The sequence below is a fragment of the Onychostruthus taczanowskii genome, unplaced genomic scaffold (assembly GCF_017590055.1).
Source record: "Onychostruthus taczanowskii isolate IOZ18803 unplaced genomic scaffold, ASM1759005v1 scaffold13, whole genome shotgun sequence".
NCBI classification, from domain to species: domain Eukaryota; kingdom Metazoa; phylum Chordata; class Aves; order Passeriformes; family Passeridae; genus Onychostruthus; species Onychostruthus taczanowskii.
In genome coordinates this window covers 7179965-7200247 of record NW_024498462.1, presented here as the reverse complement: position 1 = coordinate 7200247, position 20283 = coordinate 7179965, and the positions used below count along the sequence as shown (strand labels likewise).

The 20283-nt window shown below is 39.1% G+C and overlaps 1 protein-coding gene across 1 annotated transcript; it reads right to left on the bottom strand.

Annotated features, from left to right (window-relative positions):
- Positions 1–7481: 7481 nt before the first annotated feature.
- Positions 7482–20277, bottom strand: FAM199X (family with sequence similarity 199, X-linked). Its single transcript, XM_041396441.1, has 6 exons — positions 20023–20277; positions 17053–17272; positions 14820–14969; positions 14338–14499; positions 13011–13271; positions 7482–12172 (listed from the first exon to the last, which is right to left on the bottom strand). Exons 1-6 carry the CDS (start codon positions 20208–20210, stop codon positions 12002–12004), a joined length of 1152 nt encoding a protein of 383 aa, XP_041252375.1. The 5' UTR covers positions 20211–20277; the 3' UTR covers positions 7482–12001.
- Between the last annotated feature and the right edge of the window lie 6 nt (positions 20278–20283).

The window sequence follows — 20283 nt, the reverse complement described above, 5'->3', positions numbered from 1 at the left end:
AGAACTATTTCTTCTAAAGTGTATATATCACTCACTGAAAAACAGACATTATAAACTAATGTAGCTGACAAGTAATCTCCAAGTTTTATATCATAAAGTAAAACAAGTCCTTGTGAGAACATTGACTTGCCCTTGCCCCTTAAGCTTGACTTTCCAGCTTTTAAGCTAAATAAAAGTATATTGGTAAAATCCTTATATTGAAGGGATTTTGATTTCTCTAAAGCATGTGATAATTCCTGTTTGCCCTCCAACACTTTTTTTTTATTTGCATATCATTTTTCTAAATTTATAGTACCATAAAGTTCTGGAGGAGTAGAGTTTAGATGTTATATATTTAAAGTTGAAGCAGACATTTTATCTAGGACATATCAAACCCTTTGGGAGAATCTGCCTTAAATATTTAAGTAATGACTCTCTAGGAATAAGGCAGGCCACCTGACATTAAAAACAAAATAATTATTTTAATGTCTGCTATAGTAAATAAAAAAATGTGTCTAACATCCAGATTTGGGGGACTGAGCTTTCCATTCAGGTAAACAACATTCTATTGAAATAGCAAACAAAATCCTTGTTTCTGAAAACACTCACATTCAGCATTAACAAAATAGAGGGACAACATGGCTCAAATTCAAAAAAACCTAACATACCAGTAGATTCTCTTTTACTGTACTTTTACACAAGAGGATCAAATTAACAACTCAAATGAAGAAAAGAGGTCCAATCTGGTATCAGTGTAGTATTAAAGAAGGAGCAAAATTATTGAGTCAGGAAGAATGTTGGGAGGTCCTGCTTCCCTTTCAACATGTGTAAGAATCTAGGTTAGCTCAGAGCATTGTGGTTTCCTCTCTAAGAAGTGGGCAGTAAACACGTCTTGGACCTACAGGAATGAACACAGGATCAGTTTCTTTTGGTACAGAAGCAGCTTTGCTGCTCTGTGCATACTTAGATACAAGCATCTAACCTGTTTAAGTAACACAAGATAAACAAAAGCTTCAGAGAATGGAATTCTTTCACTGATATTATGAAATGTCTCTCACTGGCAATTTGTATCTAAAAATGTAACTAGTCTCAGAATTTCCCTCTGTGAAGTTTGGAGCTTAAGTGCCTTGCAGCAGCACAGTCCCATATTCCATTAGGCTTCATTGTTATCAATATTATTCTTCATGGTATTTTAGTCAGGGGCACACAGCTCATTAACTAACCAGGGGGAAGGAAGGAGACAATGACAAGAAGAGGAACCTCAGTGGCAGAAATTTGTTCACATCACGTGCATCCAGCATGTGAGTTTATCAGTTTGGAAGATACACTTTCCCCATCAGTGCCAAAACACTTCACCAAAGAAATGTAGTTAAATATGCCTTCAAGAATGGGCTAGAATACTGCTGAAGTAGGGCTTTCAGGTCTCACTTCAAAGTGAGACTTCAAATTCTATTCTGTGGAGTTAAAGATGGACCAAAACTCCTTTTTCTCTTACACACACACTCTTACCTAGACCACCTCAAAAAATACTTTTTAAAAAACTATAGCTGGGGTCAGATTCTTCTCAATTTTTACTTTTTTTCTGGCGGTACTGCTCAAGTTATTTTTTGTTGTCTCAGCAGAACAGACCCTAGATTTCCATGCTTTTCTAGTTGCAAAAAATGCTGCTTTCTTCTGGAACAGAGGATCTAGATTTAGTTCAGTGACTACATTAATTTTTCTAATGCATTCCAGGTCTCTGGAGACAGGTGGTTCAGGATGGAGAGATAAATATAGCTGTTTCTCCATGGAGCATTCTGTTGCCTCAGGTTTCCAAATCCAAATTAAGTAGTTAATGATTTATGTATACACTGAGCATTAGCATCTTTGTGCCACGTTAGTCATCAGATCACAAGTGGCTCTAAAGAGGCTTCAGTCAAACAAATGAATATTGGGTTGAATGATTCAGATCACTTCTTGCAAACAGTTGCAGCATGTTCACATCGATCACCACTGAACAGCACAGAGGCAGCAGGCTCAGTTGTAAAGCTGAAGGAAAAAACCAACACTGTCATGGGAGCAGCAACAAGCTCCTGGCTCCTCTTTAAATTCAGATTTTATCACATGGATATGCCCTTCTCCAGATGTATTTTGCAAGCTTGCAAGCATTCACTGTAGGTAGTTGTTTTATTAAAGCTTCACCATTGCCACTATGAAAATGCAGGACTGTGTCTCTTCCTTTAAAGATAACTTTTAGCTTCCATGGTCACAAGAAACCCCGAAGCTATAAATGCATAACCAGAGACCAGCTATATTTATGCATACATGCCAGTATTAATGGCTTTTTTTAACCTAATTCCTAGTGCAGAGATTTAACTTGGACTTTTTGGACACCGAGTAGGCAATACAGGGCAGGTGTCAATTCTTCATTCTCACCAAAGCTTCTGGTCGTACATTTTGCTCTTTAAACCAAAGTTTCCTCAGAGGGTGTTGTGTTGGCTTTTCTCTTTCTCAGTTTTGATAATCACAGTGAATCATTTGCATTGTCTTCACCGACAAGACCAACCCTCAGCAATCTCAGACTCAGGAAACCAGGGTGGAGGAATGTTGGAAGAGTTTCCCTTGGCCAGGAAAGACTGGGCTAGAGAACACTTATGCAAACCTGACATCCACAAATCCATGGGCCCTGAGCATTCTAGTAATGAGCAGGCTTTACTCTGCAACAAGGAAAGCAAAATTGTCTCAAAAACAGAGTTAACTTCCAGGGATGGTCTCAAAAAGAAAAATTCAGAGACAACTTGAATAATACCAGTTTTCAAGGTTAAATTAGTTTTGTTTTACAGATTCAAGATAATTACTGCAAATGGTTTGGCCAGACCAAGTAGAATAATTACATTTCAAGGAAAGGAGCAGTTCTAAAATTTTTGTTTGTTTGTTTATACTCAGCTTTAGATAAAGTGACATCAGAGTCCTTTAACAAAAGAACTCCTCAGCTGTATTCCCAGTCCCACATTGATAACAAGGCAATTCTCTGAATGTAGAGAAGATAAATTGTGCTAATGCCACTAAGCAAACATGACATTTTTGTTGTACTGTGATCATAGATGAGTCACCAAGTAAAATGATTAATCAGAAATCCATGTTACTAGGCTCATTTAGAGATGATTCTCCCTTCACAAAGCAGGTAGAAGCTCTAAATTTATAGGCTAATGCGTTTATTCTAGCTGTAGCAGTCTCATTATTGGTCTTAAGCATCAGAGTCTGCAGGAAATTTGTGTGCAATTAAGCTAAAGTGATGACCTCCTTATACACATTTTGGCACTTTTTTATCTGACAGTCTGTTGTGCAAATATATAAATGAATTGAAGCATTACATAGAAATTACAGCTAATGCAATACTAAGAAAAATAGACATATCCCCAAACTTTAATACATATGCCAGTAAGGTATCTCGACCATAAATTACACTCATTTTATCAGTCTACAAATGGGTTTATCAGTCCACAAATGGGTTTGTGCTAAGATTTCAGACTGCTTCATTTTTGCTTGGCTAACATTTGTAACTTCTACAAACAATTTTATGACCTAAATTGTTTCAGGAGGAAGTGCATGCATTTGTAGACCAACATGTTTATAAGTCAAACACACATTGTGAATACTTTCTATTTGGTAAATAAACTCACCTTATTGAAAAATTAAGCAGAAAAAAAAAATATTCTTTCTAACTTCATAAAGGCTTGCTAGCCCTACGGTGCTTTTTACCTCACCTTGAATTTAATAAAATTAAACACTCACATAAACTCATGTATTTTTTTATCTGCCTACTGAATTGTCACTGAAGTGATCATCTCCATCTACCAAAAACAAAAGGTTGTACCAGTCCTAGACATGATAGGCCTTGGTCCCCTGTACTACCCCAGAGAGGGACTATTCCAAAGCAGAGCTAGCTGAATATGAAACGTGTTTTAAAGAACATGAAATAAATTCATGACAAATCTGATGAACTTTAATGTTCAACTATACTTGCAGCAGGGACTAATTAGTTGAATATAATAAATATACTTCTGAGTGTGTGGTGAAAGTCACTTAGTACCATAAAGACAAGTTTTTACACCCTCCTAACACACAATGTTTTTGCTTTGTTCAGCAGTAACAAAGAGATGGGATACAGAGGTGGTCTCTGTTCTAGAAGAGCAGAGAGGAGTTGCCAAGTAGAACCACCCAGGAGTTGTGAGATCCTAAGCAAAAAGAATTTACAGTAACTGCTAAGCAGCTGACACTGCTCTTGCCAGAAAGTACCAGCCAGGTAGTCAACACACCACTGTGCTTGGCTTTGGAACAAGCTCAAGAACAAAAGCTCTGGACAAGCACAAACCTGCCCTGCATGAGGAGCATTTATTGCTCAAAGCATAAGCCCATCATCACAGTTCTTGTATTCTTCCAGTGCTCCTCAAGATCCTAACTCCTAACTGCATCTTTAAATACATCTGCAACACAGGAGACATGAAACCTACAAAATTATCAAAACCATGCTTAGATGCTGAAAATTGACCAGCTATTAAAGTGAACTAATTTCAGCTCCTCCTTTGCTCCTACTAGGCACAATGGAAAGTAAAACAAAACCCTAGAACTAATTATTTATTTCTACACTGAACAAAGAAAGCAAGGACAAAATCAACTTTTAAACTACTAAGAAAGGAAATATCATTAAATGAGAATTGCCTAATTAACAAGGATGGTCTATAATGAATTAAAACTATGTTTTCAGCAACTCCTGCAATGAGCTGCCATGCTGTACTCACAGCTTACTGTTCTCAGGAGGCATAGACAGGAACTAGGTGTCAAGAAACACAAGCTATCTGCCACATTTTAAATCTCTTTACTCTGTGATTATGATTTAAAACTTTATTCCCTCCTTTCAAGATTATTTGGGCACACATCTTCCCTAGGGGAAATATCCTACAGTTGAAGACTTTAGAATATGCTTCTGTTTTTATGACAGCTAAAGACACAACAGAGGATGGCTGTGCAATCACACAGAATTGCTCAAAACCTTCCTAGTTCTGCACAGAGCCACTAAAAGCTTGACTTCCAAGAATGAACCCAAGATACCAGGGAGAACCCCTCACATGTTCTCTGCAGTTATATGTGTTAGTTAGCTTTCTGAAAGGTAGCAATAACTGTCAGATGAGCAAAGAAAGAAAAATAAATACTACAAAACAGCTCCCTTTGAAGCAGTACTTTTCTTTGCTCCAAAGGAAGCCCAGTTCAGAGGTTATTATTTTTAAAAAAATAAAGCTAGTCAAGGTACATCTTTTCTGCACTGCCTCCCAGGGACAGACAGCCATGTACATTAGGAGACTCAGCATATTACAAGCTGGCTGCTTGTTTCCTATCATCACCTAATATTTTCAACTGCAAAATTCTCAGCCCCCAGTGAGGAAGTCTGAACTCAAAACAGAAATCAGGGAATTTAAACAGCAAAGCAGTGCATACATAACAATAAACAGGAGTGTACTTCCACCTTTCATTTGAAATAAGCAGGATCAGACAAGAATTAGCAATCATCATGAATAGAAAAAGCTAATTTTTTCCCTTAGTTGCTGGAAATGTTATTATTGTAAAAGTGACCCTTAACAGATAGAGCCCTACTTCAAAAACAGCATAAGAGGAAAGCAAATCCCCCTAACATCTTTTACCAGGATATAACACAATAAAGGCAAGCGTTCGTAGCAAAGCAACGCTGGCAGCTGTAGTTTAAAATCCAGTAAATGACCACGGTGCTCCCCCTGGTGACAACAGACGGGCCGAGGTACCTGCGTGAGAATCAGCCACTGCCATAAATCCTCCTCCTTCGAGAAACTTAGTAGCAATAGTGCAGTTGTTTCCACAGAAGCAGGATCAGAAAGACTCCAATGCCACGATGAATTATCAGGCTTTAGCTTCAGGAATGTGTTCTACATTATCAGAAATAAATTCTTACACCAGTGATGCTGCCAGGTGTAAGTCACCACACCATGGAGGAAAAGCATGAAATGAGATTTCAGAACAGAAATGTGGATTTGGATTTATATTTGATTTCAACACTAGAGAAACAATTTGCAATGGATGAATGTTCCAGAAGGAGGTGAAAAAGGAGGTTTTCTACCCAGTAGGGCATGGGATCTTTAGGAACACATAAAAAGGATCTCAGGAAACCAAACTGTAACTAGTTTTGTACTGGAAAATGTTTGGGTGAAGTGTACAGTTCAGGCCAGTATAGTAAGAGTGGGTTGAGGACAGCAAGCCCATAGCCAATGACACTCTTCCCTGTTAATTAAGTAAAGCAAGGTTTTCTTTGATTTTGCTTCGTTCAGCTTGTGCCTGAATAGTGTCCAGCCCTCAAATGAGTTCTTCTCAATGCAGTGAAACTGGCTACACTTGAGAGAAATGAAGAAATGCCTAAGGATGGCTAATAAGAGATTCATAACATCACTGGCTGTGCCCATGTAACCCTGGGGACAGGAGATCAGACCCACCCGTGCAGCTGGTACCCTGATAATGAACTGCTGCAACAGGACAGACTGGGAAGGTCCTGGGAGTCAGAGTGTGAGCATCAGCTTCCCTGCAGCTCCTGGGTGCCATCCAAGGAAACGTCAGCCCCCACAACAAGCCAACATCCCTGGTCAAGGTCCTTGGAAACATTTCAACTTGTTTTTTGTTGCAAAACATTCCACACTGTCACTCACCTTTGGGTGAAAACAGAAAAAGCACACAAGCAGGCTGCTCAGGTGAAGGCATAGCACCACAGAGCAAGAGCTTCCACAGCTCTGTTCACAAGTAAAGATCTCTCACAGTTTGACAAGACTTGCTATGAAATGCAGCATTTTTCACCCTGTCCTTCTCCATCCCTTGACATCTATAGAAACTGGGATAGCAACACTTGGTCAGTTTTAACTTCTGTCAGTGTTTGATGAGAATCAACTCCTAGAAGTGTTTGATGAGCCATAGCCAAGACAAAGAAGGCAGCTTTAGATCCCTGAGGTGCTGCAGGAAACTTTCTGCATGCTGAGGAATACATCCCTATGCCAGCTATCCTCTTCTCAGGTTTTCAGGATTTTTTTACTGGATTCCAAAGGGAAAAAGGAGGTTTTGCAATATTACACTTCAAACTTTAGTACTGCAGAAGGCAAATTTTGCTCAGGGACACAACTACAAGCTGGCAAGTGTCCTCACTCTTGCCTGTTCAAAGACTGCCATGTCCTTGCTGGTGCTGAGTATATATATATAAAAAATACCTCTGGCACAGGAACAGACAACTTTAAGTACAAGACCTTGGGTTATGCAATTCACAAAAATTAACTGCTTCCCAATGAAACAATTCTTGTCAGATTTTGCAATTAACAAACCAGTTTGCTTTCTGCCATCAAGAACAGTTAAGATGTGTCACTTTATTTGTATTTTCTGCCTGAAGAGTGGCTTTGCAGGTCCTGTATATGAATCCCCCTGCTGTGAAGAAGACACCACATCATTTCATAAGAATATCTTTGCTATATCATTAGTTTTAATTCCAACCTGTACTTCAATATGCACATAACTATTTTCAAATACAATGAAAACTTGAATTCAACAGCATCAGATCTTTCAGTAAATCCTTCACAACTTCAGAAAAATCTCTATAAACATTGTGTCAAGTAGATACAGAATGTACAGAGAAGGGTTTTCTATACAAAAGTGCATTTTAGCAATACAATTAGCAGAGAACCTGGGGAAAAAAACCCTCAATTTAAGCAATATCATATACTCTATAATCTATACCCTCATCTCTCCCCCCCACAAAAGGAAAGAAAAAAAAAATCAACCCCCCCCACCTTCCCCTTGCTTTGGTTATTAACTATATTCAAGGCTTCCATATTACAATTATTTTTTTTACACTGGAGAATTTATTTGCAATTTGGAAATGTTTTAAAATTAGCCAGATGAGAGAGAATACAAATATGATTCATCAGAGTTAACAGTCAAAATAGACAAACTTTGAATATTACATAGATTTGCTCTTGATAGATTAATAAACTAATCTTTGCAATCCTTAAATGGACAACTGTTGACTTTTCTGTGCCCAAGAACTGCAAGATCAGTAAGCTTAAGAAAATTAAACCAATAGATCTAACAACATTTGCCATGAAAATCTGGCTTATATGAATGAACTTTAAAAGCTCCCAAAACAGTCAGATTTATTAATATTTATAGACCAATGCATCAACCGATTTCAAAGTTGAAAGAGTGTTAGGAGAAAAGAAATGGCTTCAGGCCATTCAGCATAGATGAACAGTAAATATTGCCATTTTTATCTTTCTGTATTGTGTATGCACTCTGATGTAAATGCATGTAAGTTCAAGCAGGTCGGTTGGTTTGTTTTCTCCCCAGAGAATGATCTTCACAGGTTTCAAACCACAATTTGAGAACTAAAATTTGAGCCCAGGAAAATCTTGCAAAGACTTTTCCTGCTCTTCTGAGTAAGCACCCCATACTGAGCACATTGTAACCATCTTTTTATCAGCTTTCCAGATTAAAAAAAAATAAGTATTTTAATAAAAGATGACATTAGATACACAGAAATCAGCCAAGTTTGTCAGGCAGCTTTCTTCCTCATATTTAAAATCATATTAGAAAATAATATTCTCTCTTGTTTACAGTCCTATTGCAATCAGACTTTCAGTGCTCCTTCTAAGCCTTTTTAGAGAAAAAGTTACCATGGAAGCAAACTGTTATCATTGCAGAGTGTAAATTGTTTATATCCACATTGCAGTGGGCACAAAGTTCCTACAGACACAGTTTCAGTACCATGAAGCCATGTAACTATGAGCTTTTTCCTGTGTGTCTCTGTGTTGCTTTTAAGCTTGACATTTTTTCTCTATTAATAAAAAGCAGGGGTTTGATTTTTTTTTTTTTTTTTTTTTAAAGAAATAAACTCAATAAAGATTCATTATTTTAGCAGTCTGTTACTCTTCTTCATCAGAACCCGGTAGTTACACCTGTAGCCACAAATGCCAAAAGTTGTATCAGCAAGACCAGATTTCACTGACATTCCAACTGTTTGACTACTACCATGGGTATTTCACAGAAATTGAGATTTAGATTGGAAAAGTCCTTTTAGGATCATAAACCCTAAATCTAACACTGCCAAGCCCACCACTAAGCCTTGTCTAAGTGCCACATTTACATGTCTTTTAAAACCACCAAGGATGGGGTCTTCCTGAGTAAGCACTGAGCATGCTGCAGGGAAAAACATGAATCTGACAAAAAACCTCCCCCCACCACAAAGTAAGTGTGGCACTGGAACTACAGAGGATGAGAAAGCAAAAGGAAAAAAAAACCCAAATGTGTAGAAGTATATGAGAACTCCTGAGTCCCATCAGGCCTGATTCTCTGAGATCAGGGAAAGACAACATATCTCTGAGTACTCGGCAAAGAACATTCAAGGTAAGCAAGATGTGATCCTGCATTCTTACCAGAACAGTCAGAGTTTTGTGTTCTTTGTATTCTTATGAGAATCCTGCATCTATGAGATCACAGAGCTATTAATTATTAGCATGGAATCCCTGGAAATCCACTCTCTTCTATCATTTTAACTGTCACACACATGACTGAAGTACCTGCTGGAGACAACACAGCACAATCAGCTATTCTGGCACCCAGGAACTTTTTGTCCAGTCTAACAGATGAGCAACTGGACCCACCTAATCACTTAGAATAATTTATACTTACATGCTCACACTATGATGGAAATACTATCCTCCCTCACTTCAGGATCTCTGGAAGCTAGTAGACAGGTGACCACAATGAACTGTACCTCATCAAAATGATGGGGTCTTCTCCCAACAAAACCCTGAGGCATTTTAAACTCTGAATAACTGCTGAAACAGAATAAAGTGACACACTTTCATGCTCCACCACACTAAGATATTGCACCTTCCTTACAATTCACTTCAGAGTTTCAATTCTCTACAGTACAAAGTGTGCATTTTTCTTCAGAAAAAAAAAATTCAATCACATTTCAAAGTCACTGCAGAAAATAAAGGTTGTACTGGACTGTGACAGTGTACACATGGTGAAGTATTTCATGATGAATTCATCCATTACCATGGAAGAGTTTAACAACCACACCCTGAAATTGCCAAATTGACAGCAATTGAATTTTATCTTCCATACAAGATATTTAAAAGAAGGTCCAGATTTAAGTAAATCTAAATTCTCAGTAAAGTGTATGCTGTTAAGAAGTTTTCAGTATTGATTATACAGGAGGGAGGCATCAACCAGCAAGAGCACAGTTCAAGCAAATACTGACAGGTCACAGACACTTGTGCTTAGTGGACAGATAACTGGCCATATGGATAGCTAACTTGAGTTTAAAATGGCATTACCTGGCTTTTAGCCAGTCCATGGCCAAGCCTGGGACCTGCTGTAGAGCAGCACTAAGTACAAACATATAAGTTTGACTATGGACCTCGTTTATTTCTTATCAAAATCCTATTGTTCAGATCATTTACTGGTCAGTTTATTTTGAGGCTAAAAGGAATTCCACTTCTGAAAGAAAAATATTTCAGCTGTCAGGGCTATTAAGTCTTTGCAGGACATGGAACATTAATGTCAGTAGTCCTAAAGCTGACCACGCATTCTGCAGGATTGGGCTATATCCTGCAATTACAGACACCTGTGGCCACATTAAACTGTGAAACTCCTTAATTCAAGAGCAAAATTAAAGTAATGAAGCATCAACATAATAAAAAATTGTTTCCTAAACTCAGAACTCAAAAATACTTTTATACACTTTTAAATTTCACATTAAAATTTAGAACTATCATTTTTATCTCAGCCATGGGGGAAGGAGTTCTATAAAAGCAGTTCCAAGATAAAAACTAAAATCAGCTTAAAGATTGTCAGAATTAAGAAAAAGGTTGGAACTACTACTACTTCCCTACCTGAAAGCCACAATTTTACCTAATTTTCTTATCATGAGAAATTTCAAAAGCTGATAGACAACAAAAGGAGAATTCTGATACATGTCATGGTGTAACAACCCACACAGAAGACAACCTCAGCTAAACATACAATTTAAAAAGTACAGCTGCATTAATTAAGTTCTCCTGTCAACAATATGAATCAAACATATTTAGATATGCTTCTGGGGAAGAAAACCACTGAAGTTGTGTGCCACTTGTTTGCACTTCTGTTTCCAGTAGTGTTTTTAACTATTTTAAGTAGTGTCCTAGACAACTTAATTGCAGGTTAGTGTATTTTCCATGCATAAATGTGTTTTTATTAGAATCTTTTCACAGAAATACTAGGGATGTGCTGGTGAACCATTAGTAACACTTTTAAGATACTGATCAACAAAATAACCTTCTGAAGACTAAGTCTGCAATTATTTTGAAGGTTTTTTTTAATTTTTAGTTGGTTCCTAAGAACTACATTATTAGGCAGTATTTGTATTACAGATTCTCTGCATTAGATGTCCTGCTTCTTGTTTTCTGTGTAGTTTAATTTAAATCACAACTTTTAGAAAAGTATCAACAGTACTTCGATTTTGTACAAACCAAGAGCAAGGCTGAAGAAAGCCCCAGAGAGCAAAAGATTTTTCCTCATGCTAAACAATCTTCCTAATAATGGGAAAGGAGGACAGAAAAAGTCAAGTGCAATACTAACTCAAAGCTGGAAAAAAAACTAAAAAAGCTGAAGCATAGTAATGCATGCTTTGTGTCACCCAGAAGTACCCCTAGACTTACGTGCAAGTAAGTTAGCATGTTAGCCAAGTTCAAATTCCCTTAAAATCACATCTATTCAGCAGCTTTTCAGAAGACAGGTAAGTTTCTGAATTCTTTGTTGCAAAATTAGTCTCAAAAAGCTGAAGTTACTCAATACTTAGACCTTCTTAGCAAAATTACACTGAGAAAAGATCTGGTTTGTATTGTTAATACTAATGAAAATTTGGTCAAGAAATATATGTAAACAATAAGGATAACACATTTAAGGCTTAGAAAGAACACTGATAAATTCACCCCTGTCACATTAAAACATCCACATCTCCTTCATGGTCCTCCTCAGTCACTTTTAAAGACAGCACTTCTTCGTTAAGAAATAATCCACTCAGTCTTTCCTTACGAGCTTGTCTTTGCTCTTTCAGCTGTCTCTTCCGTAAGGCCTTTTGCTGGAGTTTCCGTTGCTTGGAACGTTTCTGTCAAAATACAGAAGAACAAAACATAAGATTTTGTTCTGTAAAGTAGAAAAAAACACCTCCAAAGCTGGCAAATATAAATGAATCTCTAAAATAACACCTGCTCTGAAAAATAACAAATACGAATTCTCAGAGGTAGTGTAAACATTCGTCCAAAATCATACCTAATATCAAACATCTAATATCATACCTAATACCACAACTGAATTCTGAGGCACAACATTAACCTGTGATGTTGTATAGTCAAGTCTTCAATTGAAGGAATCTTTATTGCTGGAGAAATGTTACAGTCTTACCTTAACAAACCCAAGGTGCTGACGAGCAAGAAAGAACTGCTCCTCTCCTTCACACTTGAAATTTAAATTATGGGGACAGAAGGAGTGCCACAGTTCTACTTTAAATGAAACATGTTCAGAGTGTCCCTTCTCACCCTTTGAGATATGCTCAAAAAATAGCAAAGATTCAAAAAGCCTGATGAAACTTCTAGTTGAGAAAAAACCAAAAACAATCACGGGTGTCTCTACTGTCCAGAAATTATGCCTTAATTAGGGTGATCATTCTTAAACAAATTTTTTCTTAAGTTAAATGCATAAGCCCTTATTCAAGCCCACTCACTCATTCTAAACAAAAGGAATTAGAATATCTACTACATACAAACACCAGGCTTTTGGTTAAAAGTGATGGGAAGAGCACAAGTTTAAACTCCTTACGATCATTGGCTTAGACAGATAACTCAGTTATTCTGCTCCTTCAGGACAAACATCTCAGGTAAGACCCCATGAGCAAGCTTCAGGAGTTAAGACAGCTTAATACAGATACACATAACTAGAAACTTTACTTTTGAGTCCCGGATTCTTTCTGCAGCACTCGTGGACAAATTGCTGTCGCTGTGCGCTCGACTCATGTTGGCACTGGAGTTTGAGGCAGAGTTGGCAACGCTGGAGCCACTGCTGCTGGCTGAGCTGACCATGCTGGCACTGCTGCTGCTGGCACTGGCACCACTCACACCACTGGTACTTGCACAGCTGTAGCTGCTCCTTTTCCAGCTCTCCCTTGCAGACCGCTGCCGAGGTCCGTGTTCCTTGATATAGTTTCTCACCTGTAGAACAGAGGCAGCAAAATTACTATAGTTTGATAAATGCTGCACTGAGATACTCATTTCCATGGAAAAATCCACAATCTGCCTATTAATGATGATGAAGTTATTGGGTCACTTCAGTTAGGCTTCTAAAACATTTTCCTGTGGCTGTTAAATCCCAAGCCATCCGAGTCATCCAGAGAACTTAACTATGTTAACATTTGTGACATTTCACTAGGGAAGGAAGAAAAATATGTAGCGAGGACTGAGGGGTTCTTTTCTCTTCTGCTTGTCAGGTTTGTGACTATGTAACAATATGTTATTATTTTAACAACAAACAGGAACATCAGTCAAGTTCAACTGAATTAAGTTGTTTACTTAATGTATCAAACCCCTTTATTTTGCTACTCAAACAAAAGTGTGTGTAAATAAGTAAGTACCTACTTTAAGATGACACTTACAAAATGTTTGAAATATGAAACAGACCAAGCCCGTAAAAGCAGTGAATGTTCTCCATTTTCAACTTCATCATTATCAGGGCAACACGGAGGAGTTCAGCTGGTATGGACACTGCATCTCTTCCCAACAACACATCTCAGTAATTCAATGACTGAGAAGACAGTAGGATGTATCTACCCCATCAGCCAGGTATCCTTCCTGGTTATAATTTGCATACTGAAACATCTTTAAAATGCATTATTCTTTATCTCCTTCTGCATGAAATTTATGGTCTTCCCCAATGAATTCCAATCTTTGGAGTTTTAAATGCTAATTTATATACAGTGAGCAAATGAAGACTCTCAGCTAGAGAGTGCCATAAGCAGCACCAGGTCCACAACACAACTCATTACACACCCACCAGCTCTGGCTTAACACACAGTGGGAATACACAACCAGTCTTATATCAAGGTTTAATACATACAAATATGCTTTTGAACTCTATTTTCTGTCACTGACAGTACTGTGCTCTAGTGTCTCTCTCAACATCTAATGATTATGCATAAAAATTGATCACAAGTCCATAAGATTTTGCAGTATATAACCAGATGCTGAAACCCTGAAGTCAAATGTACAAACCTTAACTCACCTGTTTCAGTTTTTCATCTGTGAGACAGTTCAATTCAATAATGAATTCACTATCTGTAGGTGAGATCTGAGCAGTAGGATCAATAATTTTAATAATATCAAGTTGCTCTCGAAGGCCCATCTCTGTACTGACTTTGCGACTCAAATATTCAATATATTCAACCTAGGACCCAAAGAAAGGCAGGTCATTTTGAAGTATTACTGATTCTAAATGAGAAAGAGAAAAAAGAAAGAACTGACAGAATAAAACATGCTCAAATATCATGGTTCTAGCCTTGAGTATCCTTAAAAACTTAGGGTGAAAACTTGAGTAGGCATTAAACTGCCCCCTATAGATCCAAAGGACAAGGTTTAGTTTTAAGAATCAAACAGTACTGCACAGGTCTGCATTTACACCTACAGCTAACAGGATGGCCTTTAAGTTGTGTCTTTTAATTGGAAGCTCTTCTGTACATTGCAGTTCTCACATAGGAAAAAAGTCACCTGTTCATCATTTGTCATTGCACTCCATGGAAGCTCATCAAGATTCCTATGCTTGTTTTTCTTTTTGGGAAGCAGACAGGGAGAGCTTGGAATACTCGGTATAACATCAGAAAGCACATCACTCCCACTTGCAATGTCGCTGCCAGGCAACTTGTAACATGCAAAAGAAAGAACAAAGCTTTAGAATAGAGTAGGCAGATAGTAAATTATTCTAACACTATTAACAATTCAAAACATACCATCAAATTAGCAAAGCATTGATTATCTCTGTACTTTAACAAACTCTTTCTAATTACTCATAAACCTGAAATACTCCCTTGAATCTTCCCGTAAACAACAAGTGCAGCAAACTCAATTCACACTACTCTGTACTCATCAATCCTCTTTAAAAATTTGTGTTTAAGAAAACACAGACTGAAGTCACATTTCAACGATTTCCCTTCTCCATCAGTGACAACTATCCCTGACAATCCAAACCTAAATCTACACCTCCCATTTTGGAGCATAAGTCTAGTTTAAGGAAGATAATTTTAACGTAGGTCTGTAATTCCTACCAAGCTCCATAATGACACTAGAAAATTCAACTAAAATCACTGCCATTTGCCTGAAAGCAACTGAGAACTTCAGCTAGTTTCATTTATACAACTGATATGTGATTTCTGAATGCACTTCCAGTTAAAGTGGGACAGCTGGATTGTGCTCAGATTCTGCCAGATAACACCACAAAGAGCTACAAAAAAGTCTTTCCAAAATCCTACAAATCAAATCAAGTAAGTCTCTTAAGAAAAGCTTGTTTTAAAAAACAAAGAGCAATAAAAAAGCTGGTTACCAATCAAACATACTGTCAGCTTGCTAAGGCATAGGAAATGGCTTCTTTTCAAATCAATTGCCAAGTTTATCAGGCAATTGAAATTTCACAACTCAATAAAGCTCTGAATCTTTGGGATCTAACCTGAGCTGTTCCTACAGACTGCATTATGCACACACTTTTAACTTCAGTGATATAACACACATTGTTGAGACCAGCAGCAGGACTAAACCAGTCAGAAATTCAAAGCTGATCTCAGTACACATCTCAAGTTCACTTGCATCTTCTGGAAAAGAATTTGAGCTTTCTTGAAATCAGTTTTCAGTTCTTGTACTGTCCTTACAAGACTCTCTACATGCTCTCACTAAGCTTTATGACAAAATTTTCAAATACTCCCCAAAAAATTCTGAAGCCCTACATCACCCTATTTCAAAGTTATGTATGCATTCATAGCCGATTTAAGTCTTTAATATAAAAAGTCAATTTAGGTCTATAATACATTAAAAATGCCTATCACATTTGAAAAACTGCTGAACAGGGAAGACTATCACAAACTAGAAATACCCAACAAGGACTGCATCCAGCACAGGCTTGGGAAAAAGATGTGATTTACTTTCCCATTCTGGCGAGACAAAATGAGCTCTGTACTCTTACTGGCATAGAAAAAAATAAGATAGAAATAAGCCATGGCAAGAGTTTGTACACTTTACTAGAAAGTACCAATAGAACCAGATATCTATAACCAGATTTCATTAGCAGGGCAGATCTAAGCTCATGGCTACATGAAACACAGACTGGTCTCTAAAACCAAATGTCCATCATATGTAAGCGACCTTCTTTGGAGAGCTGACCTTCAGTCTCTCCTCCTGATTAAGGAGGTTGGAATAAAATGAAACAAAACATTTTTTCTATCATTCAAGATTCAGATATGTGCTCCTATGTTCAGTAGTTACAAAGAAACAAGTGCTGAGGTCACTTGGTTTGTTCAGAAGAGGAGACTGAGGGGTGACTTCATAGCTGTCTACAGCTTCCTCAGGAGGGGAAGAGGAGGGGGAGGCAGTCTCTCCTCTCTGGTGATCAGTGACAGGACACAAGGGAGCAGCAGGATGCCAGGTCAGGGGAAGTTACAGTTATGTATCAGGAAAAGGTTCTTCTCCCAGAGGCTGGTCAGGAAGTGGAACAGGCTCCTCAGGGCAGTGGTCACAGCACCAAGCCTGACAGAGTTCAAGGAGGGTTTGGGCAACACTCTCAGACAGAGAGTGTAATTCCTGGGCTTGTCCTGTACAGGGGCAGGAGCTGGACTTCAGTGATCCTTGTGGGTCCCTTCCAACTCAGGATATTCTATTTTATTATTTTTCAACTACAGCTAAATCCAGCATGCAATGGTCTATGCAAAACTTTACATTTCCAGTGGAACCAGTTTACCTGCCACTCAAACTCGCTGTCTGACCAATCCCAGTATGTGCTGATAGAAGAGGAGACATCACTGCAGACACTGCCCTCGGGGAACAGATCAAAAGAGGTGAACTCCTGGTCATCCAGCAGAGAGTAGCAATCATCCTGATCCCCCACGGACACGGATGAGAAGAGCTCCTCGCTGCACTCCGAGCTGGCCACGCTCGTCCCACAAGATGTCAAGTTCCACCTGCAAAACAGGACAACACAATTAGAGAGCAGCAAACCTGGGCATCATGTGTCCTAAGAAATTCCTTTAAGCTTTGTAAAGCTATCTCCACTTTGCTAGTCAGTGATATCATACATTGATTTTATTGAAATAAGTTATATATTATGTAAATTGAAGTATTCTATTTTTAAGTATTTGTTAACGTACATCAACAACACCAAAGGGAACACAGTGTTACAAATATCAAGGCAAAATCCAAATACAATTAGTATAATTACACCTTTATTTTCATATATTGTCAATTTCTACCCTGCAGTATGGAAATTGACCCTTTTTTGCTGCTGGTCGGGTTTTTAAAACACACTGATCTAAAAATAAAATTTTCCATGTATTGAGATATTTAAACTTCCATATAAACTGGAATAAACAGAACTAAATAATTAATCAATTTGACTTCAGGACAAATAGAAGTCAAAAAGAAATTCCAGGTTGACAGTCTCCCACAAAATTAAAGCTTAATAAGGAAACACATTATGGATCTATTATTCACAACTCTGAATGTCAAAACCATTGGACATGCTATTGGAATGAGACAGTGCAGGATGGGGAAGTGACCTGGGTGAAAATGATACCATGCCAAAACTAAACACTTTTTTGCCTCATAACAAAGCTAGCTGAAGTTGTTGCTAAAGGAAAGCTATTGAGAACTCAATTTTCACAGAACAGATTTTTTACTCTAATGAGAGTAAGCCAGAATGTAACAAACTCATAAAATCAGTCTCCATATCTGGAACTTATTTTACATATTGGAGAAAAGTAGGTCGAGACAAATATGAGTCAGCACAGCACTGCATATGGCCAAAACAATTTGAAAAAGGCTTCTAAAATGCACCACACAAACCCACACAATCAACTCCTGCTCCATCAGCCTGTCCACTTCAGCCTGGCTAACTAGAAAACACTCTTCTATCCAACTGAGCAATCCTACATCCTATCACCAGAAAGGCTGGTCCTCAATCTCACTGAGCTGCATACCAAGCTGGCTAAATATGTTTGTGATGGATTCACTCCCACATCTACTGGACCAGATGTGAATTTATCTGATGTTAAAGACATTTCCAAAACTTTCCTTGTAGCAGATTCAGGAGTTCTTGCCCTGCCTCCCTTTCTGCATCCCCTATAGTTGCCAATGCCTTGCTGGTACAGACTCTTGTGGGCAAGGGAATCCATTGGGAATGAGCAGAACAAGACTCTGGTGACACAGCATGTTATCCAACATGAATACAGACTCAGAATCCATGAAATAATAATGAAATGAGAGACAGAGTGGACAAAGTTCCCAGACATGTCAAAACAAAGGATGAGGTACAGGGGCTCTAGCACCAACAAAGCACACAGATGCTGCAGGTACAGGCAGTCAGCCTCTCCTTCACATGGCTGGGGGGTTGCTGTGCTCCCTGGGGTGAACTGGATTAACAACAAAGGGGAGCTACATTAAAATTACTCCCAACTTCAAAAAATAGAAAGCCTTATGTGAACACCACGGATTGAGCTGCACATCTGCAATGGCTTGATCAGTGCAAGACAGGGCATGTCCTTTTCCAGAGAAGTCAAACAACCCCTCGAGATGCCTGGGCTACAAACCTGGGTTTGTAAAAGGAGCAAACCTGAGCAACACACTTGGGAAAGCAACAGAGAGAAATGTACAAAATTAATCAAATGCAAATTTGGTGACTATCACACATTTATTTACAGATATTCTAAGAATACATCTTACTGCTCATGTCTTATGACTTAAGAACTATATTATGAGAGTGTATCATGTTTGATCAAGGCTCTTCATGCTGAATCATTTAAGAATGTATAATTAAAAGTTTGCCCTTGTGAATGACACTTTTAAAGTGCAATTTTCATGACTTAATCCAAATTCACTCTTCATGTGCCACAGAAATACTAATAACCCATAAAAGAATCTTGCAAGACTGGAACAGGAATGTTGGAGACATGTATGTTGGAGACTGAAACCTCATAGAGTATTCTCAAAGAAAGCTACTGCTATATTCAAGCTTAATACTATGTATTAGCAGAATCAGGTTCTAAGGAAAGCAGGACTGTGATTTTGATTCTATGAACACAACTGGAATTTCTTTGCAGAGCTGTATTAGCATTTCTACAAATTACAGGCAGAATAATTTGCCCTTAATTAGCAGCATGGGGTGGAAATGTTTCTGCAGGAGTCAGTAGAGTCACCACGCCGCCTAACTCATTCTAATCTCTAAAGGTCTGGTCTGAATCTCTAAAGGGCCTGGTGACCATGCAAGGCCTGCCTTTAAGTCTTATAAACACACCATTCTGTAGCTGCCTACTGCCCTCAAAAACTCAAAATCTTTCGAAAATTAAGAAACTCGGACTGAGGCTAGAAGCAACCTGATCCTAGTGGAAGGTCTCCCTGCCCAGGGCAGGGGAGTTGGAACTAGATGACCTTTAGGGACCCTTCCAACCGAAACCATTCTGTGATTCTATGAAAAGACACATCTTAAAACACCAACCCAGCTCACACCGTAAGGTGATGAGCGGAACCCAAAGGGCCGGGTAAGCCAGCGGGGCGAGCGGCGGACCCGCGGGCAGCTGCAGCCCGGCCATGCGCCGCTGGCCCCGGGCAGCAGCAGGGAAGGATGCGCGGCCCTGCCAGGGGCGGCCCCGACCCCGCCGCGACCCCCGCCCCGGCCCTCAGCACCACCCGGCCCGCCGCCCCCAGCCGCTGAGCGGACCTGTTGGAGTGGAAGCGGTGCAGAGGGTCGGTGCGGTGGCAGGAGGAGAGCTGGCAGCCGAAATCGCTGACGTCCAGGCAGCCCTCCTCGCTCAGGCTCAAGCTGCCGCCCCGCGGCGGGTGCTGGTGCGAGAGCAGCGGGCACGGCTCCTCGGGGGCCAAGAACTTCTCGTACGGCTCCTCGGTCATGGCGGCGGGCGCGGGGGCGGCGGGAGCGCCTCAGGCGGCGGCGGGGGCGCCTCGGGCACACGGCGTCGGCGGC

What these genes read in the sequence shown, in the direction of transcription:
- FAM199X (XM_041396441.1), bottom strand. Translation starts at nt 20,210, where the DNA reads ATGACCGAGGAGCCGTACGAGAAGTTCTTGGCCCCCGAGGAGCCGTGC. An exon ending in ACAGCGAGTTTGAGTGGCAG is followed by an intron (nt 14,970 to 17,052) that starts GTAAACTGGTTC and finishes GCATGTTACAAG; the next exon opens with TTGCCTGGCAGCGACATTGC. An exon ending in CAGATGAAAAACTGAAACAG is followed by an intron (nt 13,272 to 14,337) that starts GTGAGTTAAGGT and finishes TCTGTTCTACAG; the next exon opens with GTGAGAAACTATATCAAGGA.